Genomic DNA, 23,863 nt, shown 5'->3' on the forward strand with positions numbered 1-23,863 from the left:
GAGCCATGGTCTACCCCTGTTTGGTAACCCCGTCGAGCACATGTCCGATGGCGGCTCGTTGGGAAGGCCTGGTGTCCTCCCACCACTCCTACCAAGCCGGAGTGAGGACGCGCACTCCCTGCGCTCGTTGTTGTTGTTGTTGTTGTTGTTGAAGAGAACTGTGAGGAAGAGCTGCGGGGAGGTATTGGGAGGTCCTAAACTTCCTAACGGTGCCATACAATCACATTCTGGTGCAACGAAGGGTCAGAATTAATGGAAACGAATCCTTACCTGACATAGACTAAGAATAACTAGCAAGATGTCCTATAGTTGTCTACCTGAGATGCGGTGGACCTGGATGCGACATTTAATGGGGGAAATAGGGGGAGGTCGGGTCTACAGAGTGTTGTTTACAGAAAATGGGACTAGGGAATGGGGGATTGGGGAGAGTTGGGAAGTATTGAGGAAATAGGGGAATATTTACAAGCGGATATGGATGGATGCAAATCCCATATCCGCAACAATATATATATATATATATATATATATATATATATATATATATATATATATATATATATATATGAGTCGGGACAACACACACACACACACACACACACACACACACACACACACACACACACACACGCAAAGATTTGCAGTTGGGAGTAAATTCAAACGACTCAATGGTAAGATCTCCAACCTCTAATTGAACCAACAATGATTACACTCCGCAACAATCAGTAAAATAATTGAATCAACGTTTCGGTTAACAACATGTGAAAAAACACATGCATCCTTTAACCTTTCTCAAGAGTGATAAAATAGTCTCAAAACCCTCCTTATATACTCAAAGGTGGGGGTGGGCAAAGCTGGACAGCCAATCAAAACGCAAGTCACATCGCTCTTGTGAACTCAGACCGATATCACCAAATTGAAAAATTTGCAGCATATTAACGGCTCAAAACCATAACGTAAATAAAACTGGATTATAACCCAAATGTTTAGCTACACTCCGGAACAATCAGTAAAAATTTTAACAAGTGATCATAAGTTAGTGTAACCCTATTACTTAGTGAGATGAAAGCATCAAATAACCTGTAATGGTATCAATATCGACACATGGCCATATGCTATGGGTAAAGGGGTGGGGAGAAACAAATGGGGAGGTGGAAGGGTGGGGCATATATATATACCAGCACAGATATATATATATCAGACTATCCGAAGATCAGAATATTCTGGAAGCATCCAAAGACAGTGCAAGTGGCCAAAAAATGCAGGAATTACCAGTCATGACCTTTTTTTTTTTTTTTTTTTGTATACAAGATCGAGGCTCGTGAAAGAGCGAACATTAATCACACAGAAAGACAAACAGACGCATAAAACAAATAACATCGGGAGCGTTAGAGAGAGAGGGGGAAGGACACAAACACAACATTTGAGAACAGGGACCGAGAGACATGGAGACATCAAGAGAACTGTGGGAGGGAGAGGGCTTTGGGGGGGAGGCATGGGAAGGGGGGGGGGGGTGGGAGAGGTATAAAACATATGGACACTGCCAGGACTTCCAGGAAAGAAGTTGGAATTTCAAACAAGGTGGATCTGGGGTGAATTAGTGGGGGTAGAAAAGATCAAGGTTTTGGATGGGGGAAGATAAGAGATGGTGGTGAACAGCTGTTTTAAAGACCTGGAGGGAGGAGTGTGATTGAAGTGAGTGTGGGAGTTTGTTCCAGAGGCGGGAGAAAAGAGGAATGAAAGAGTGAAGGTGAGCAGAGAGCCGAGATTTCGGCAGTTTACTGACAGGCAGTGTCACTTGCTGACAGACTTTAAAAATAAACATCCAGAATGGGCCAGCATGAAATAATAGGATTGCTTGGGTTCCTAAAAATGCATTTTCTAACTTTCGTTGTGCCTTGAATAAGTTTAAGATGAGGAACGTTAATGTTTGGTTTTGCTTGCTTGATTTTATTGTTTCTCTTTTTTGGGTCTTCATTTGTGATTAAAATAGTAATCAAGATACCTATTTTTATGCCTCTGCTGGTGAAGTCGCCGGAGGCATTATGTTTTCGGGTTGTCAGTCTGTGTGTCTGTGATAGGTTTTCGTTACCACGATAATTTGAGAATGGCTGAAGGGATTTTAATCAAACTTAGATCAAGTATGTTCTATGATGTAAAGATGAAACTGATTCGATTTTTGGAGTCGAGAAGTGAATGGTCAAAGGTAATACAACAACACACAACAGGCATTTTAAGGCCATTTCCCCTGCTAGCGCGGGGGTTAGCCTTGCGGTCCCCATGACAATCTTCTCCATTTTGCCCTATTTTCTGCATCTCTCCTTGTTAACCCCATTGCCCGCATTTCTTCTTCGACCATCTTTAGCCAAGTCTTTCTCGGTCTTCCCGGTCCTCTACTTCCTTCTACATTCATTTCCATCACTCTTCTCAACCAGTCACTTTCATCCTTCCTCAATACATGACCAAAGCATCTCAACCTGTTTCTCTTCACAGCATCCATCACAGGTTCTATCATCTTTCTTTCGCAATCCCATCATCTTTTGCAATTCATCGTTTGTCTTCCTCTCTCTCAACGATACTCCACACATCCACTGAACCATTCGCATTTCCACCCTTTCCAGCCTTCGTTGCTGCTCTACGTTCATTACCCATGTCTCGCTCCCATAAGGTAATAAAAACCACCTTTAGAGGCCATTTTTCCCCGCAAAGCGGGCTCCCATAAGCATTTCCATTTCCAGCATTTCCAGCTCCACACACATACACAGACACACACACAGACAGACACACAGACACACACAGACAGACACAGACAGACAGACAGATACACAGACACAGCACAGCAGCTCAGCGGGCATTTCCAGGGCTCCCATAAGGTAATGTTAGGTAAAAATTCTGTTACCACGATAACGTGGAGATCTTGGAGACGGCGGCAGGGATTTTCGAAGCTCCACACGGTCTCCACGTTTTTCGAAGTTAAGTCTGTTCACAATTGTATTTTGTCGAAACTGTATTTATCTTTCGGTGTGTGAAGTTATTGTGTGCAACTTTGGTTGTTTCTCGGTGTTTATCTTTCATAAATTGATCGTCTGTTTGCCGTGTCGCGAGCAAGGCCTTGTACAGTGTGCACTGTACAACCTTGAGGCTTTGTTTTTCTCTCAGTGGTCCGTCGTTTGTGATCCAATAACTTTCGTTCTCTGTATTCCCAGTCTTTTCACCCATAGCCTACTTCCTTGTGTAAATCTCAACTCAAAAAAAAAAAAAAAAAAAAAAAAAAAAAAACATTTCCTTCTCTGTTCTCATTCGTTTATTCATTCTTATTCGTTCGTTCGTTCTTCGACCACGTGTTTCTCCCCCATTTCCCCAGATAGTTTTCACTCATTAACCTTCAATGTTTACACTTTCCCCTCAAGTTATGTATTCCGTCATATTTTATAACACCTTTTTCTTCTTCTTCTTTAAAAGGCTGCTTTCGACTTGCTCACCAAATCAATTCATCCCAAAAAAAATATCCATCTCCTATAGTGCCTTTGTTCTACATTCCCTAAACTCTCCTGCACTCCATCCTCCATCCAGCGTCCTTAAACGTATTTTTAACTCGAAGGTCACAAGAAACTCATTTTGCAATAAATGTTCGTTTCCCATAAATCGTACACTTTCAAAAATCCAATCTCACCCCTCCCCTCCAAATCTTCCCCATAACCCCTCCCCTCCAAATCTTCCCCATCACCCCTCCCCTCCAAATCTTCCCCATCACCCATCCCTTTCAAATCTCCCCCCTTGCCCCCTCCCTCCTAAACTACTCCCTCACCCCTCCCCGCCAAGACGCCCCCTCGCCCCTCCCCTCCTAGACTCCTGCCTCACCCCTCCCCTCCAAATCTCCCCCATATCCCATCCCTTTCAAATCCCTCCCCTTGTCCCTTCCCTCCCAAACTCCCCCCTCACCCCTCCCCTTCAAATCTCCCCACCCTCATTGCTTCTCAATTTCCCCCCGCTCACTCCCCCTCCTCAAAGCGTCCTCCCCGCTTCTTCCCCCTTCAAACTCTCACCTCCATCTCCCCCAACCTTCTGCCTCGCTCTTCCCCCTCCTCAAATAACACCTCATTGTGGCTCACCCAATCACCATCAAACCTTTTGTCCGCCCCATCCTTCCCTTTCTCCGAGCTATTCTGAAATCTCTGACACACCTTCAACAGCTCTCCCTACCTCTTCCACCTCTTCCACATCTTACCCTACCCCTCCTCCCCCCTGTTCTGTATCTGATGCTCCCCCTTCCTCTTCATTAACGGTATGGACCTCAAACATCCGGGGCCTTCGTTCAAACTTAACTGATCTCTCCATACAGGTTGCTTCTGTCAAACCAGACGTGATCTGCTTAACAGAAACTTTCCTCCTTTATGATGTCTCTGATTCCATAGTATCTCTCCCGGGCTACTCCCTCCTCCGGTATGATAGACCTGAGCCTCGTCCTGGAGGCGGGGTTGCTATCTTTATCAAAAACTCTCTTCCTCACTCGCCCTGCACTGCACTCTCTCCACCTCACCCCCAGGAATACCTCTGGCTACGGCTTCCCCTTCGCTCCCACCTCTTGTTCATATGTGTGTTGTACCGTCCACCAAACAGTGATGACTCCATCTACATCTCGCTGTCTGATGATATGGACCAACTTCTATCTACTCATCCCAACTCTCTCTTCCTCATATGTGGTGATTTCAACTGTCATCATGCCAGTTGGCTGGGTGTGGGTACCTCTCTCACCAGCCATGGCTCCTCAGCAAAGGACTTCTGCGACTCACTGGGACTGACACAATCTGTCAATTTCCCGACCCGGATCTCAGTCAACGGAACATCTTCTCTTCTGGACTTGGTTATGACTAACTTCCCTGAAAATGTCTGCTGCTCTTCTTCTGCTCCGATCGGATCATCTGATCATGTCCTTGTTAAAGTGGACATCTCTCTGACCATCCTCAGGGAGCCTGCTCAGCGTCGACGAGTCTGGCATTTCACTCAGGCCAACTGGCACGGTCTTCAAGCAGCCATCAATCATCTGGACTGGTCTCCCATCTCTACCACCTCTGACATCAACTCATCCTGGGAATTCTTCCAAAGTAAATTGCTCTCTCTCATGCACAGATTTATCCCATCTCGTCTTCAGTTGTCATACCCTTCCTCCCGTCCATGGTACACGGAATCTTGTGGTGAGGCTGTTGCCCAGAAACAACTTGCCTTCGTCTCCTGGAAAGCAAATCCAACGGAAGGAAATCTCATTTCCTTTCACAAAGCCCGAAACAAGTGTGTGTCCACCCTCAGGAGAGCCAGGAAACAATATCTCTCCGTTCTCAAGACCGAATTCTCTGATCTGTCTCCCTCTTCCAAATCCTGGTGGCGTCTGGTCAAATCCGTTTCTGGTGTTTGTTCCCCCTCCATCCCCTCCCTTACCTCAAACGGCTACACAGCTGACTCCGCACGTGAAAAAGCTGAATGCCTCAACTCTGTGTTTGCCTCTAAATCTTGTGTCCCAAACCCATCCCTCTCTGTACCCACCATACCCAGTCGTACCCTGCTGCTCCTGGACTCCGTGTCCTTTCCTCCTGACAAGGTGGAAAAGTTTCTGTCAACCCTCGACTCTGATTCTGCAACTGGACCCGACGGCATCAGCCCACGGGTCCTAAAATCCTGCTCTGCTGCTCTATCTCACCCTCTCTCTGTTCTCTTCACCCTCTCTTTTGCTCAAGGTCAACTGCCATCTGCTTGGAAATCAGCCAACATCACCGCTTTGCACAAAAAAGGTGCAAAAACAGATCCTAGCAACTACAGACCAATCAGCCTTCTCCCAATTATCAGCAAAGTCATGGAATCCATCATTGCTTCTGATATGAAATCTTTCCTCTTCTCCAATGGCTTGATCTCTGATCATCAATTTGGTTTCAGACCAGGTCACTCTACTCTGGACATGCTGCTTCTGCTGTCTCAACAATGGATGGAGGTCCTCAATGCCAAACAGGAAATTAGAGCTGTCTCCCTCGACATATCACGTGCCTTCGACACGGTCTGGCACCCCGCTCTGCTCACCAAACTCTCCTCCTTTGGTATCCATGGAAATCTCCACGCATGGCTGGCGGACTTCCTCTCTAGTCGTCGTCAACGTGTGGCCCTGAATGGGTTTCTCTCATCTCCTCTTCCTGTTCAGGCTGGAGTTCCCCAAGGCAGTGTTCTGGGCCCCATGCTTTTTCTGGTCTTCATCAATGATCTCTCTGACTCTCTCGAAAATCCTCTCTATCTCTTTGCTGATGACTCCACTCTCTGCCGCTCCATTCCTCTTCCCTCAGATCGGCAGTCTGCTGCCTCCTCACTCTCTGAAGACCTGGACAAAATCACAGACTGGTCAAACAAGTGGAACATGTCTTTCAATCCTGACAAATCTCACACTCTTACTATGTCTCTCCGAAAAGATCGACTGGACAACCCTCCCATCCACTTTCTCAACAATCCTCTCCAAGAAGTTCTGTCGCTCAAGATTTTGGGTCTCACTATCTGCCATGATCTTTCTTGGGAAAACCACATTTCCAAGCTGGCCTCCAAAGCCAGTCGCCGACTGGGCATCCTCCGTCGTGCGAAGTCCTTCCTCGGCACACATGAGCTCCTCACCACATACAAGGCTTTCATCCGCAGCTCAATGGAATACTGTTCTCCCCTATGGGCCGGTGCTCCTGCCTCACACCTAGCTCGGCTTCACGCTGTTGAAACCAAAGCTTTCAGAATTATTGGAATCTCCCGCGATGAAGCTATCTCTGAGGGCCTTTCACTCACTCACCACAGGCAGGTAGGTGGTCTTTCTGTCTTCTACCGACTCCTCTCCGGCCTTGCACCCCCAGCTCTCTCTGTGCTCTGTCCCCCAAATATTCCTACAGGTCGCACAAGATCTGCCAGCAACCCTCTGATGGTTAAACTGCCGAAATCTCGGCTCTCCGCTCACCTTCACTCTTTCATTCCTCTTTTCTCCCGCCTCTGGAACAAACTCCCTCACTCCCTTCAATCCCACTCCTCCCTCCAGGTCTTTAAAACAGCTGTTCACCACCATCTCTTATCTTCCCCCATCCAAAACCTTGATCTTTTCTACCCCCGCTAATTCACCCCAGATACACCTTGTTTGAAATTCCAACTTCTTTCCTGGAAGTCCTGGCAGTGTCCATATGTTTTATACCTCTCCCACTGCCCCCTTCCCACGCCCCCCCCCCCCCAAAGCCCTCGCCCTCTCTCAGATCTCTCGATGTCTCCATGTCTCTCGGTCCCTGCTCTCAAATGTTGTGTTTGTGTCCTTCCCCCTCTCTCCCCATCTTGTCTACCACTCCCTATGTTATATGTTTTATGTGTCGGTTTGTCTTTCTGTGTGATTAATGTTCGCTCTTTCACGAGCCTCGATATTGTATACAAAAAAAAACAAAAAAACAAAACAAAAAAAAACAAAAAAAAAAAACTTGTGAACCAGCGATAGGGATTTTGATCAAAGTTGGTGCCAGTATGCATTATGATGCAGAGATGAACTGATTTGATTTTGGGGTCAAGAGGTCAAAGGTCAGAGTCTGTATGTAATAGGTTTTCGTTTACACAATAACTTAAGAACAGCTGAAGGGAACTAAATAAAACTTGGTATAAGTATGTATAATGATGTAATAATGTGGGTGGAGGCATATCGGTCGAAATCTTGACAGCAAATAGTGCCGTATTAGTTGTAATCAGCTGTTGTGTTCTGATCGGATGTTTGTTTGTCTGCTTAGATTCTTGTTCTGTTCGGTTTGATTGGCCGTTCAAGCCCATCTATAATGGCTTATTTTGGTCATCAGGCTCGTGTATTTAAAAGCACATTTATTCACGAAGTTGCATTTGATGAGGTGTAAAAAAAGAAATGGGCGATATTCATTTAATTGAGCTATGGAGTACTTACTGTGTGAATACCAAATGAGATTCCTGTCACTTCTTGCAAGTCTTGTCACATTTGATTAGTCTCGATGGGAAATTTTTCTCGTGGTTTAAACGACATTTCACCAGCCAGTTTTTTTTTTAATTCTCTCACTAAAAGATTGCAAACCTGCCTAAGTGTTGAAATTTGTAAAGTGATGGTGTCGCTTTGTCATACTGTGGCAATTTGAGCGATGGCCCTTTTGACCCGGTAACGGTGTCACAGTGTCATATCTATGCAGTATGCTTTTGTGACCTTGCCATGGTGGTCAGAGGTGGGCCAAATTTTTTTGTCATCGTTGTCGTCATCGGCCTTGTTTGGAATGGTAGAAAGTCCCTTCCCATAAGGCATGGAAAATCTTTACCCGTTGAGTCTCATCATGTGTTAGATTGTCAATGTGTAAGACATGTTTGCTTTCACGACTACGAAAACCATCTTTTGGATACCGCAATGGGACTTTGTGTTCATTCAATTCATTCAACTAGGGCATGCCCGTACTATATATAAGCTAGGACGTGCCCGTACGTGGGTGCCCGTTCCTTGCCAAAAAAAAAAACAAAAAAAAATTTGTGTAGGGGTGTGTGTGTGTAAACATCCTAGGACGTGCCCGTACGTGGGTGCAAAAAAACATGCGTGCAAACAACAACAACAAAAAAAAACTTTGAAACCACGTGGCAGTAACGACCACAGAACCCCCCCCCCCCTCTATTTACATGAATGGTTTGGTCCATTCGCAACGACCACAGAACCCCCCCCCTCTATTTACATGAATGGTTTGGTCCATTCGCAAAGCCAAAGCGAACGACCACAGAACCCCCCCCTCTATTTACATGAATGGTTTGGTCCATTCGCAAAGCCAAAGCGAACGACCACAGAACCCCCCCCCCTCTATTTACATGAATGGTTTGGTCCATTCGCAAAGCCAAAGCGAACGGCGAACGGCTAAATCGCCATAGCTCGGTAACTACTTGTCCGATTAATTTCAAACCTTGAAAAGGCACATCCTCGGGTCCCCAGCAATATACCTGGCAAGTTTAAAGTATATCGGACCGGTAGTTGTCGAGAAACAGCGGTCACAGACAAACATACACACATACACACATACACACATACACACATACACACATACAAACACACATACACACAGAGATTAATGGAATTATAGATAGATGTCCCATCCATGCAACAATGGGCTTTATTTGGGAAACCACGGCAAGTTTCATTGTTCTTGATCTGATGGTGTCACTTAAGCGTATTGTATCATAGAACTCTACATTGCTAAGACCAGTGAATGTTTAGATATTTTTCTCAGGAGTTTCCTTTATACAGGGTGTTTCAAAAAGATTGATACAACTTTGACTTCCTGCCATTTCTTTGTTTTTTGACCTATACCGTTTTCCTTTACAGGGTTTGGTGGTGTCATTGTGGTATTTGTTCCCTGGGATTTCTAGCTCAGTAGATCAACTATGCCATTAACAATGGAGCAGAAGACAAAAGTGCAGCGGTGGTGGTATGAGACTAAATCAACAACCAACAACAACATTTTCTGGGGGGCAGAACCACCTGAGGAGATCACTGAGAGGTACCTGAAAGGGCCTAAATTCACATGCTTCTGCGCCTTCAATGCCACATGGGGAATGCTAGGGCCTTACTGGTTTGAGAATGACAACAGCAGGATGGTGACTATAAACGGTGAGTGCTATCGGGCCGTGCTCCATAAGTTCCATGTTGATCTAGCCCAAAAGGTCACCCCAAACCAGCTCAGCATGACTTGGTTTATGCAGGATGGTGCGCCCCCGGATACAGCTGGTGACACCATCACTTTCCTGCAGCAGCTCTTCAGACACCGCATCATTGCCCTGGGTACCGCTCTGTCTACGTCAACTGCCCTGCCACACTGGATGATCTGAAGCAGGAGGTGTCAGACTACCTCCAGGCTGTGCCACATGAGACCTACAGGACAGATGGACAGAACTTTGCAGTCAGGATCAATGCCTGTCTGAACCGCGGAGGGGCACACATCGAGAGCTTCAATTACAAGGATTTTGCATAGATGCCAATTTCAGACCTTGGGCTCTCACTAACTCTAGCAGTGACTTGCTGCAATAGCAATCAGGGATAGAAAATACCATGTCATAAGCTTTCAATGAATGTTTGGTTCACGTTCCAGAGGCTTCTGTTTCTTTGTAAATAAACGTTTAAAGTTGTATCACTCTTTTTGAAACACCCTGTAATTCCCATCAAGCTTATTTCCGTAGACCATGGTCAATGTCCATGGGTCTGGTCTGCACCATATAGAAGTACAGATTATATGGTGGCCTTGAATATGTTGATCTCTTTGTTTCTTGATAGATTACACTCATATTTTATTCATTTGGTTTCATGCTAACTAAGCTAATGCTGTTCTTCAATCATCTTAACTTGATCTCATAATAACATACAAAATGAATCTCAGAGTACACCTTTACTTTTAATACGCTACACAAAAGCTTTCTGCTTTCATAACATTTTGCATCACACGTTAATTCCTTCCAGGAACTGTCATCAGCGAAGAGACGTAAGCTGGATGCGGATCATGATGACTCATTCATTTCTTCGACGCCGCAACAAGAGCTTGTGGTTGCACGGACGCGACGCAAGGGACAGATTAACGGAGGTGGGTACACATTAGGCAAGAGTTGTGGAAGACATCCTTCTGAAGCATGTCAAAGCTGATCATCTTGTGATCAGCTTTTATTGCTTGTGACCATTAACTCCCAAAGCTACATTTATATTCATTCAATACCTGTAGCTGAACAGAATTTACACCCCAGCTCCCAGCAAGATTTTTATATAAACTAAGGCACATGTGTAACTATTTTTTGTTTTTTAAATAAATAAGGAATTTTTCACCTTGATAATTTTATTTATGTTTAGGTATTTTTTTTATTACTGTTTTTATTTATTTATATATTTTAGTTATTTTTATATTATTTTTAGTAATTTTTTATTTTTAAAAAGGTTCTCACTTTTCTTTTGATTTCTTTTTGACATTTGTCTATTATTACCTCCATGACCAAAGATACAACAACAACAACAACAACATGCATTTTAAGGCCATGTTCCCTGCTAGAGCAGGGGTTAGCCTTGCTGTCCCCATGACAATCTTCTCCATTTTGCCCTATTTTCTGCATCTCTCCTTGTTAACCCCCTTGCCCGCATTTCTTCTTCCACCATCTTTAGCCAAGTCTTTCTCGGTCTTCCCCGTCCTCTACTTCCTTCTACATTAACTTCCATCACTCTTCTCAACCAGTCACTTTCATCCTTCCTCAATACATGACCAAACCATCTCAACCTGTTCCTCTTCACAGCATCAATCACAGGCAATATTCCCATCATCTTTCGCAATTCATCATTTGTCTTCCTCTCTCTCAACGATACTCCGCACATCCATCGAACCATTCGCATTTCCACCCTTTCCAGCCTACGTTGCTGCTCTACGTTCATTACCCATGTCTCGCTCCCATAAATCATAACACTTCTCACACATGCAGCATACACCTTTCCCTTCAGCTTCAGCGACACTCTCCTCCTCATCAGCACGCCACTCAGTTCCCGAAACTTCTTCCATGCACATCTCACTCGAGCAACCGTTGCCGAGTCTGATCCACCTTCTCCATTCAGCATGTCTCCGAGGTAGCAAAATGTTTTCACACCTTCCAGCTTCACGCCGTCTCCAAGATCCAACTCAACATTTCCTCCATCTGCAGCTCCCTCTGTGCACACCTTACATTTGAATGTAGCTGCCACACTGGTTAATGACCCTCTCAGACCACTACATTTTTGATGAACCCACTCAGCACACATTGTACATTGAATGGAGTTCACCCCGACACTCTTCCTACACACAGCACACGGCCACTTCCCAGTTCTTTCCACCTCACCACATGCTTTACCACTTGCCATCACCTTTGTCTTTCCGATATTCACCTTCAGACCTTTTGTCTCCATACATTCCTTCCACTTGTTCATCTTTTCCTTTCAGTCCATCCATACTTTCCGCAATCAACACCAGATCATCTGCATACAACAACTCCCACGGTAAACCCTCCTTTACGGTCTGAGCCAGCACCTCCATCACAGCTACAAATAGTAGTGGACTTAGTACCGACCCCTGATGCACTCCCACCTTCACCTCAAACTCACCACTGTTCCCGTCCTTCGTCCTTACAGCTGTGCGTGCTCTTTTGTACATTGCCATCACTACTCTGATCAACCATTCCTCCACTCCTAACTTCCTCAATGCCCATGTCAATACTTTGTGTGGAACCCTATCGAATGCTTTCTCCAGATCAACAAACCCAAAAAACAACTTCTTCCTCTTATCCATGTACTTCTCCTGCAACTGCCTCACAATGAAAAGCGCATCTGTCGTTCCTCTTCCTGGCATAAATCCAAACTGCATTTCGTCGATCTTCACTTTCTTCCTTATCCTCCTCTCCAACACCCTTTCCAATACCTTCATTCCATGCTCCAATAACTTTATCGCTCGGTACGAGCCACACTCCAGAGGGTCACCTTTCCCCTTGTATAGAGGGACGAGGGTACTCAGTTCCCAATCCACTGGAATGCGGCCTTCTTTCACCACCAAATTACAGATCTCTGTCATTCTCTTCACACCCCAACTTCCTGCTGCCTTCAACATATCTCCCACAACTCCCGTCGGCCCTCCCGCTTTTCCACTCTTCATTGCTTTTATCGCTTCCTCAACTTCCTTCTCAGTTATCTTCTCTGCCGGTCCTAAAACTGGGTTACTCTCTATGTTGCCATCCCATTCATTCTCTGTATTCAACAGCATTTCCATATATCTTTTCCATCTTCCTTTAATTCCATCTGGGTCGACAACGATTTGTCCCACTTCATCCTTCAAGCAACTCACCCCCATCACATCACACCTCTCTTTCGCTATCTGCTTTGCAATCCTGAATACTGCTTTCTGACCCTCTTCCGAATCCAAGCGTTCTCCGAACATTTTCCTACATGCCTCCTGCGCCTTTGCTACCTCTTTCTTTGCAGCCTTCCTGGCTGCCTTATAACTTTCATGCTCTGCTGTTTCTGCTCCCGTACCCTTCGCCTTCTGCCACTCTTTGAACTTCTTCCTCTTCTCGTCAATCCTCTTTCCAACCTCAACATCCCACCACCATGTTTCCGAGTGCCTCGGTGGTCCTTTTGTCCATCCACATACCTCACCAACGGCTCCCAACAGACTAGCTTTCATTGACATCCAACCACTTTCAAGCTCAACCACATCATCCTCTACCCTACTCAGCCTCTCTTTTAATGCCTCCCTTACTGTCACCTCTTTCAACCTCCACACCTTCATTCTCGGTTGGTACTTCACCCGCCGAGCTCTCCTCGCACCTTTCACCCTTATGTCGCAGACAACCAAGTGGTGCTGTGAAACAGCCTCCTCCCCCGGGATCACCTTTGTGTCCCGGAGGTGCCCCCTATCTCGCCGACGCACCATCAGGTAGTCAACGGTTGTCGTCGACCCACCTGACGTGTATGTAACAAGCTTATTGTCCTCTTTCTGGAACTGAGTATTACAAATCAACAAATCAGCTCCATCAGCAAACTCCAAAATCCTTTCACCTTCTCCATTTCTCACACCATATCCGTAACCCCCATGAACTCCCTCAAAACCATCCATACTCCTTCCCACATGTCCATTCAGGTCTCCTCCCACCACAACAACTTCCTCATCTTTCACGTTTTCCATCAGCTTCTCTATCGCACACCAGAACTTGTCCTTCTCTTCATCGCTTCGACCAACCTGCGGAGCATATCCCGAGATGACGTTCACCAAGAGCTTTCCAATCATCATTTTCACCATCATCAACCTATCACTCACTCTAGTCACACTCACCACACTGTCTACAAACTCCTCAGAAAACAGGACACCAACACCATTCACGCCCTCCGGGCACCCTTGCCACACAAACTTGTATTTCTGTCCCTGCCTACCCTTCACCATTCTCACACCACTTCCCTTCCATCTCGTCTCTTGCACACAACATATGTCCACTCTTCTTCTGACCAATACTTCCACCACTTCTCCTGATCTCCCTGTCATTGTCCCCACATTCCATGTCCCAAACCTCAGAAACCGATCTCCACTTCGGGCTGCACCCTGCCCATATGTACTTGTGATTGTCATGGTTCTCTTTTTGAGGCAATGTTTTTATGGCCGGATGCCCTTCCTGACGCCAACCCTCTTAGTCGTCTCTTACGACACGCAGGGATACGGTGTACCTATTCTGACCAGGGTACACACTGGGAAACGTTTAAAACATGTAAATTCTGGGGGTGGGGGGGGGGGGGGGGAGGCGTCAGCATCACGGCTGCGGTTTAAACATATTCCAACAATATCCAAACAGAACGATGAAAAACAAAAGAAAAAAAAAAAAAAAAAAAAATCCGGGAACCATGACCAAAGATAGACGGAGGATATGTGTTCACCCCTGTATATTTGTCTGTCTGCAAGCAGGATATTTCAAAAAGTTGTACATGGATTTGGTCAAAACTTGGTGGACAGGTAGTGAGTGTGTCAAGGATGAATTGATTATATTTTGGTGAAGATCTGGATCCAGATCCGAGAATTTAAATGATTCTTCACCATTGAGTGATAGGACCAAAAACGATATGTAACACGACATCTCAAAATGATGTGGAAGAATTCGGAATAAACTTGGTGGACATGTTGGGTTTGATTCGATGTTGGACAAGAATAAAGACAATTTGATTGGACATGTTGGACAATGATGATTTGATTCGATTTTGGTGAAGATCTAAATCCAATAATTTTTTAAGTGATTCTTCACCGTTGAGAGATATCGCAGATATATCGCAGATATATCGCAGGATTATGAAGTTATGGACGGATTCAGACGAAACTTGGTATTTGACATGGACGAATTGATTCAATTCGCTTGGGACAGGTTGGGAAATTCAAATCTTCAGCACAGGTGGGGTATGTGACAAGGACGAATTAATTTGGTGAAGATCTGCATCCTGATGCGATAATTTTCTCAAGTCCGGATCCAGATCCAGCTTATCAGTGGGATACAAATCGTACATAAACTGTTCAGCCTGGTGCTCTACCGAGTGTCGTTCTTGCTTGTTTTTGCTTTGGTTTGTGAATCATCCATGTTTATATTTATGAGATACTTTGTGTTTTAACGTTAATGCTTTTGTGGTTGTGAAGAGGATTCAAAAGGAGGTTGTAATGAATAACAGTCATTCGCTGTTTATATATCTTCGATAGCAAAAATAGGTAACCGCTAACCCATTTTATAATTGAGTACTCGAATCAGAGGTGTATTTTTTTTATTAAAATTTTTTTCTTTCCACGTAATTATAAAATCTGTATATATATTTGAGCTGTGTATGTGTGTTTGTTCTGATATGCCAGCCAAACCATTTGACCCACGGGGCTCAAAATTGCCATGAAGACTGTTCACTCCACCAGAGTGGTTTTGCACAAAAAACTCCCCCCTCCCCCCCAACCTCCATCCCTCCCGCCCCCCACCATGTGTTTGTTTCCATATACCAGGTACACCCTTTCACCCATGGGCCTCACTCACACTTAGCATAAAGAGTGTCTACTCCCCCAGGATAGTTTTGCATTTTGCCCCAACCCCACCACCATTACCCCCATCACCCCCTACTGTGTGTGTTTGTTCTGATTCACCGGCTACACCTTTTAACCCACGAGGCTCAAACTTGCGGTGAAAGACTGTTCACTCCCCCAAGGTGGTTTTGCACTACAAACCTCCTCACCAACCCCCCAGACTCCCCATACTAACACCGCCACCCCCTGACTGTGTGTTTGCTTCCATATACTGGGTACACACTTTCACCCATGGGGCTCATTCACACTTGGCATGAAGATTGTCCACTCCCCCAGGATAGTTCCTGCCATGACCCCACCCAAATTACCCCTATCACCCCCCTACTGTGTGTGTTTCTCCTGATTTACCAGTCACATCCTTTGACACATGGCATCAAGAGTGTTCACTCCCCCAGGATGGTTTTGCTCTATGATATGCTTCTCCAACATCCCCCAAACCCTCCTCTCCCCACCTTCTCCCCACTCCTCACCTCACCTCCGTGCTTCCCCACCCCACCAATCTATATAGACTAGCAGAAAAATGATATATTTTCACATCATTCATCCTTGAATAATCTCGCTGGTGTACCGAACAATTGGGAAGTGCCGATATTGGAAGAAAGTTCAGACAGCATAGCGGAATAGATGTACGTCAACACTTTGACCTTCCAACATCCCAACACCCCCGAGCCCCCCACAACCCCACCCCTTCCCATTCTCACCCCCAAACTCAGGTTCACCTAGACCACATCAGGCCCACATCCCTCACCATCCCCCTCCACATTCCCCCCAATACCACCCACTTCCATCACTGCCCTTACCCCCCCCCCCCCCCCTTCCACATACTCAGATTTCCCCAGGCATAGAACAGGTATCTCAGCTAGTATACACACATCGGGCTTAAATCTCTGTTACAAGATCTAAACCTTGTCGTTCACATCTTTGACAAACATTACATTTCCTGTGTTAAATATCTTCAATGGGTGTTCAGCATCTAGAACATCTTGAGAAATCATCACATGTAATTGATGTTTGTTTAGAGAATAGAAACAGGGATTAAGTAGAAAGCCCTGCTTGAGTGGGTGTTAGTGTAGCTTGAGGCAATGTTCTAACTGTTCACCATGTCTAGGATTATGGTACAAGTCTAAATATATGGCTGTTGGATTTTCTTTTTGGCTACTTTGGGAGGTATCGAGGGGAGGGTTGAAAGTAAGGGGGTTTAAGGAAGTGGTGCTGTTGTTTAATGGTACATCTGTACAGTATATGGAAAAAATATTAAATTGAGCATTTTTCAGTTTTTGAAATGTGAGCTTGTTTTACCATTAACTTATAATATTTAAATCAAATGCAAAGGCAAGAAATACGTACATTGATTAATCATGTGCAGGAAATAAAGACATCACTGTACCTTGTGATTGTGAAGCAGTTTGCAGCTGGGCATATGTTCACTAATGCAGCGAATGTCATTTTATAGGAGCGAGTCCACTACCAGGGAAGGTTGTGAGACATACTGATATGATGCCAAATATTGAAAGCCAAAGCCCCCCACGTACAACAATATTAGGAACACTCTTTTCTCCTGTTTTCCATTTCTTCACATCCACTGGAAAAGATGGTAAGTATTCCTGGAATTTGTCATCTTTGATTGGTATAAAAATGCTGAATGCAGCTCATCGAATAATTTGGGAATTGGTCAACTTTTCTGGTAAAAAAACAAACAAAAAAACCCCCCACCTTTAGAGGCCATTTTTCCCCACAAAGCGGGGGCTGGCCTTTTTTGGGCACCGTGGTTGTTGTTGTTTTTTGTTGGTCCCCTTTTTGAAGCAATGTTTTACGGCCGGATGCCCTTCCTGCCGCCAACCCTGTTTGTCGCCTTTTTACGACACACAGGGAATTACCAGCGAGCTGGTACTCAATTAGCCGACCTCGGAAGGATGACAGGCTGAGTCAACCACCCTGGCGTTAATTCAGCGATCAACCGGGATTTAAACCCAGGATCCTAGGATCCTAAGCTGGCACCCTAGCCGCTACACCAACACCAGCATCAACATCATTGGCTGCTCCAGAAAACCTTGGTATCTAACCTGACAATGGAGAAATTGCACTTACCTGTTATAGAAATTTTTATCATCCATAAAACTGGTTTAACCCAGCTCAAATTTTAAATTATCTTAAAAAAAAAAAAAAAAGAGGAAGAAATTACTGGTTTCAGACTGTATTACTTCCTTCCATGAAAAATACACCGAGGGGACACAGATTTGTAGTTGCTATATGGCAGGATCTGGGCATTCATCCAAAACTAACCACAGCTTCTCTTTCCGTCAGGAAAGAGAAGCTGTAGTTTCTGTCACAGCTTTAGATTTGATTGGAAATTAGGCTGTTTTGCATGCCCTGATGTGAACTTCAGTTATTACTGCTAGCAGCACTAATAATCAAAACCCAAATCAGAAACAACAGTAACTTTAGGTTTAAAATCACCAACAAATACGAGCAGTAAAACAGCGCTACAATGTTATTACCCCACACATGCGAAGCGACAAATGAGGTTAAAGCAATTGGTTCATGTCCGTCCGTCTGTCGTTGCCGTCGTTCCAATTCATCCCAAAGGTGTTCGATGGGGTTGAGGTCAGGGCTCTGTGCAGGCCAGTCAAGTTCCTCCACACCGATCTCGACAAACCATTTCTGTATGGACTTCGTTTTGTGCACAGGGTCATGGTCATGCTGAAACAGGAAAGGGCCTTCCCCAAACTGTTGCCACAAAGTTGGACGCACACAATCGTCGAGAATAGCGTTAAGATTTCCCTTCACTGGAACTAAGGGGCCTAGCCCGAACCATGAAAAACAGCCCCAGACCATTATTCCTCCTCCACCAAACTTTACAGTTGGCACTATGCATTCGGGCAGGTAGCGTTCTCCTGGCATCCGCCAATCTCAGATTCGTCCGTCGAACTGCCAGATGGTGAAGCGTGATTCATCACTCCAGAGACCGCGTTTCCACTCCTCCAGAGTCCAATGGCGGCGAGCTTTGCACCACTCCTGCCGATGCTTGGCATTGCGCGTGGTTATCTTGGCTAGTGTGTGGCTGCTCGGCCATGGAAACCCATTTCATGAAGCTCCCGGCGAACAGTTGTTGTGCTGACGTTGCTTCCAGACACAGTTTGGAACTCGGTAGTGAGTGTGTTTGGAACTCGGACAGACGATTTTTACGCGCTTCAGCACTTGGCGGTCCCGTTCTGTGAGCTTGTGTGGCCTACCACTTTGCGGATGAACTGTTGTTGCTCCTCGACGTTTTCACAATAACAGCACTTAGAGTTGACTGGGGCAACTCTAGCAGGGCAGAAATTTGATGAACTGACTTGTTGTAAAGGTGGCATCCTATGACGGTGTCACGTTGAAAGTCACTGAGCTCTTCAGTACGGCCCATTCTGCTGCTAATGTTTGTCTATGGAGATTGCATGGCTGTGTGCTTGATTATGTATACCTGTTAGCAATGGGTGTGGCTGAAACAGCCGAATCCACAGGATGATAGTTGAATAGAATTCCCCCATTGGTAATAAATAAGCTGGCTTATTGCCAAATTCTTTGGAGATCTGAAAATGAATGAATGAATGTACATTCATTCTTTGGAGATCTGGAAGCAGCATATTTTTACAAATGGCATGATTTCTGTGCCGAACATTTAAAGTAATCCAATTGGTTCTATCTAGGTTGTATTCTTCATTTGTGTAAGTTGTTGGTTTTTGGTTTTTATTTTGTTTCAGTATGATTTCTTGTTTTGTTCATGCAGTATTGTACAATGGCGTGTTGAAAAGTAATGCCTCCTCTTCTTTTTCTCTGGCGCAGGTAAAGATATTTGAATGAAACAAAGACAGATACTAACATAAATCTTTATTCTACCATGGTGCATGTTTATTTCTCAACATAATCACCACTGCGGTCCACAAATCTCTGTAAACATTCAAGTAGTTCGGTTATTTCTCTGAAATAACCTCATGCAGTAGGCTCTGGTGTCCGGCCTTACGTACTACTTACAGTGCCTTCAGAAAGTAATCACACCCTTTGACTTTTTCACATTTTGTTGTTTTACAGCCTGAATCAAATTTTTTTTTGAATTGAGACTTTTTGTCACTAAGCTACACATAATACTCAATAATATCACAGTGGAATTTTTTTTAGTATTTTTTTTTACAAAACAATTAAAAATGAAAAGCTGAAATGTTTCAAGTCAATAAGTATTCAACCCCTTTGCTATGACGCTCCAAATTTACCTGAGGTGCATTCAATTTCCTTTGATCATCCTTGAGATGTCTCTGCAACCTGATTGGAATCTACCTGTTGCCAATTCAATCGATTGGACCAATATTTATAAAGAAACACACCTTTCTATACAAGTCCCACAGTTGTCAGAGCAGAAACTCTACCATGAAGTCCAAGGAACTGTTCGTAGAACTCGAAGATGGAATTGTTAGGAGGCATAGATCTGTGGGAGGTATAAAACAATTTCTAGAGTGTTGAAAGTTCCCAAGAGCACAGTGAGCTCCATCATTATGTAATGGAAAGAGTATGGAACTACCCAGTCTCTTCTTAGACTAAACTTATTAGACTTCTTAGACCAAACCGTCCGACCAAACTGAGCAACTGTGCAAGAAGGACCTTGTTCAGGGAAGTGACCAAGAACCCAATGACCACTCAGACAGAACTACCGAGTTCTTTGGTTGAGATGGGAGAATCTGCCGGTCTCTGCAGCACTTTCACAAGTCAAGACTTTATGGGAGAGTGGCCAGACAGAAGCCACTCCTGAGAAAAAGGCACATGACAGCACACCATTTGTTTGCAAAACGGTACGTGAAAGACTGAAAGCATGAGGCAAAATATTCTGTGGTGCGATGAGACAAAAATTGAACTCTGGCCTGAATGCAAAGCACTATGTCTGGCAGAAACCGAGCACAGCTCATAACCCATCTAACACCATCACTACCGTGAAGCATGGTGGTGGCAGCATCATGCTATGGCAATGCTTTTTGCAGCAGGGATTGGGAGATTTGTAAGGATAGAGGGGGAACAATGAATGGAGCCAAATACAGGCAGATCCTTGAGGAGAACCTGCTTCAGAATGCAAAAAAGACCTTAGACTGCGGCGAAGATTTACGTTCCAACAGGACAATGACCCCAAGTATACAGCCAAATCAACACTGGAATGGCTTCAGAACAAGAACGTGAAAGTCCTTGAGTGGCCGGGCCAAAGCCCAGACTTGAATCCCATTGACAGTCTTGTGGCAAGACTTGAAGATTGCTGTTTACCGACAATCCCCAACCAACTTGACAAAGCTTGGGCAAGTCTGCAAGAAAGAATTGGAGAAAATCCCTAAATCCAGATGTGCAAAGATAATACATACCCAAGAAGACTCGAAGCTGTAATCGCTGCCAAAGGTGCTTCTCCGAAGTATTGACTCAGGGGGTTGAATACTTGTGTAAATTAGGTATTTATTTATTATATTTTAAATGATTTATAAATCATTCTAAAAAAATATCCACTTTGAGTTTCACTTCAAATTCAGGTAACCTATTTTAAAATCATCTTAGAAACCATGGGGAAATGTGCGTCAGTCCCCCATGGGGCTATTTATTAAAGTAGACCACTGTGTGCTGGTAAGGTCTCATGGGGTTGTGCTCTCAATCCAGATCTGCCCCTGTAAAAGAGGGGAAAAGGAGGGTTTTTCCCCAAACATTGTTATTTCATTCAAATAACTTTTCAGAAACGAATCGGATCCAGACCAAACTGGCCATGCGGCATCGAGACCATGCCCTTAACCATAAGTTGTGTTCCCCATGGCCGTATCTTGCCCGGAAAGGGGCCCACGTGCTCCCTCCCCAAATCCTTCATTTTCACTAAAATGTCTTCTGCTCCCAAACTACCTGGCTGATTCAAACCAAAGCTGACAGGATGTATCAGGCAGGTTTTCTTCTCCTCTTCGAAGGAAGTCCTATATTTGTATATTTTTTTCCAAATCTTATCCTCTGAAACTTACAACCAAATTCCAATGAAACCCACTTGGAGGCATTAGGACAAGGCTCGGATCTAAAGTTGTGCTCCACATAAGCAAACTGCTCCCGTGAAACAGGCGTCGTTGGGTCCACCCCTTGATCCGCCATTTTCACTGAAACATCCTCTCCATAAATACGGGCCAAAATTGAACCACATTTGACAGGATTAATTAGGGCAGCAGGGTCTTTTAGTATTGTACTTCTCATCTGGATCCACTAGCCCCCACAGCACCAAATTCAGTTATGGCTTTCAAAACTTGGCTTTGGCAAAATCAAATCAGGACCCCATTAACCAAAGCCAATTCTGTTCAAACAAGCCCTACCAATTCTGCTTTATCGGTCCCATCTCTGGTCACCCCACCTGTTGGGGAAATAACTGTCAGTCCCCCACGTGGCTATAGTTTGTTTTTTTGTGATTCCGTTACAATAGAACCGTGCATCCTGCTGGCTTAACCAGCACTTCACAGTGGCCTTTACATCATCGTTGGAAGAATACTTTTCCACAAAGGTTTTCCTTAAGTTTGGGGAAGAGATGAAAATCTGACGGAGCCAAGCCAGGGCTGGAGATCCTTTGTGGCGGTACTCTATTGACCGTCTCTTGCTCTCAGAATTGTAATGGTGCAACCAACTCTCATCTCCAGTCAGTCATCCCAACTCTCATCTCCAGTGCTTCATGCTTCATAGCACTGACAATGTCGTGCTGCCCTCCGCCTTCTTGACTAACATTGCACTGATACATCGAGTACAAGTATCCCCCGCTGAATGAAAGTTTGCATAGGGAAGGTTCGCTTCAACGAATGGTTTCAGTTATGCCTAGTCATTGCTTTATGAAGGTCTTCATTCGCCACAATGAAGGAGCCGTCACAGTGTCATGGTGATTGTGCAATGTCACTTCTGCGCGGCGATAAAAAATGCAATATGTTTTTCCACCGATTAACTTTTCAATGTGGTGATTAACTTTTCAGAATGAAAGGGTTAAAAATAACGATCTCCTCCACCACGTCCTGCTATCCCTGCCCACATGGGCATTGGAGACAATGAAACCTGTGATCTGGCAGCCAAACGTGCACTGAATGTGCACTAAGGTCTGATTTTGAAACCCCAATCTCTCTGGGCCCATCAGAGCTATTTCAGTGGGAGACCCCTACCAAGGGGAGATGGTGCTAGAAGGTGCACCTTTTGGTTGAATTCTCTGTCTCGTTTCTTTGACTCTCCAGAAGAGACCAGGCAATCCTCTACAGGCTCGTACTCGGACATTATGCTCTAAACCCCTATTTACGTCTGATAGGGGGTCACCCGATGGATTTCTGTGAGTAGTGTAAGGTTCCCGAAGATTTGGGACACATCTTCACACAATGCCCTTGGTACGGAGAACCCAGATCGCACCTTTTCCACTCTGCCTGAGAAATGGGGATCATCTGGTCAAGCGTACCGGTTACACTTTTGCCGACTGAGTCAGATGCCGAAGTGTTGTGGTGCGTGGCATATATAGAGCCTCGTGGCTCTGAAAATTCCATTAAAACCAAAAAGAAGAAAAAGACCACTTCCTGCCACTGCCTTCGTGTGGAAACTTGGACTCAAGGATTGTTTTGATAAGTGTTATAACTAAATTAACTTATTATTGTGTTATTGTCTTTATTATTAGGTAAATCATAATATTATAATGTCACTTGAAACTAAAAGCATCATTGTACTTCGCATATGGATTTGCTTTTAGACTGAAAAATTACAGTTAGTAAATGAAGTGTCATTTTCCCATTAGAAATAATGGACTATTAGTCTAGTAGGAAGACTAGGTCCCCCTGCACCCCCCGGAGATATACTTCTAATCAGTGTTTCTAGATTGGAAACAATGTGTAGAAAATGACTAGCTATGGCCCCAAGCTGAAACAATGTCCCACATACCATTTTTATGCAAATTACTGCTGCCATTATCAAAAAAAGACTAGGTCCCCCTGCACCCCCCCGGAGATATACTTCTAACCAGTGTTTCTAGATTGGAAAAAATGTGTAGAAAATGACTAGCTATGGCCCCAAGCTGAAACAATGTCCCACATACCATTTTTATGCAAATTACTGCTGCCATTATCAAAAAAACGATTTTTGACATATCTCAGCCAATATTGCAGATAATTGAAAAATGAAGGTGTCTAGACCCATGTTTTGAAGGGCATAGATCATGATAGAACTATTCATAACATGATTACATGTGTCTA

At 44.6% G+C, this 23,863-nt stretch overlaps 1 protein-coding gene across 15 annotated transcripts in view; it reads left to right on the forward strand.

The window, feature by feature from the left end:
• The window catches only part of CTDSPL2 (CTD small phosphatase like 2), a 102,368-nt gene that overhangs the window by 22,920 nt on the left and 55,585 nt on the right, over positions 1-23,863 (forward strand). For all 15 annotated transcript variants that reach the window (XM_078772092.1, XM_068106575.2, XM_068106580.2 and 12 more), the window contains exons 4-5: positions 10,490-10,610; positions 17,077-17,217. In XM_078772092.1, coding sequence (XP_078628218.1) covers positions 10,490-10,610; positions 17,077-17,217 — 262 coding nt within the window. The remainder of the gene's footprint in view (positions 1-10,489; positions 10,611-17,076; positions 17,218-23,863) is intronic.

This window comes from Myxine glutinosa, chromosome 2, assembly GCF_964187855.1.
Source record: "Myxine glutinosa chromosome 2, kmMyxGlut1.1, whole genome shotgun sequence".
NCBI lineage: Eukaryota > Metazoa > Chordata > Myxini > Myxiniformes > Myxinidae > Myxine > Myxine glutinosa.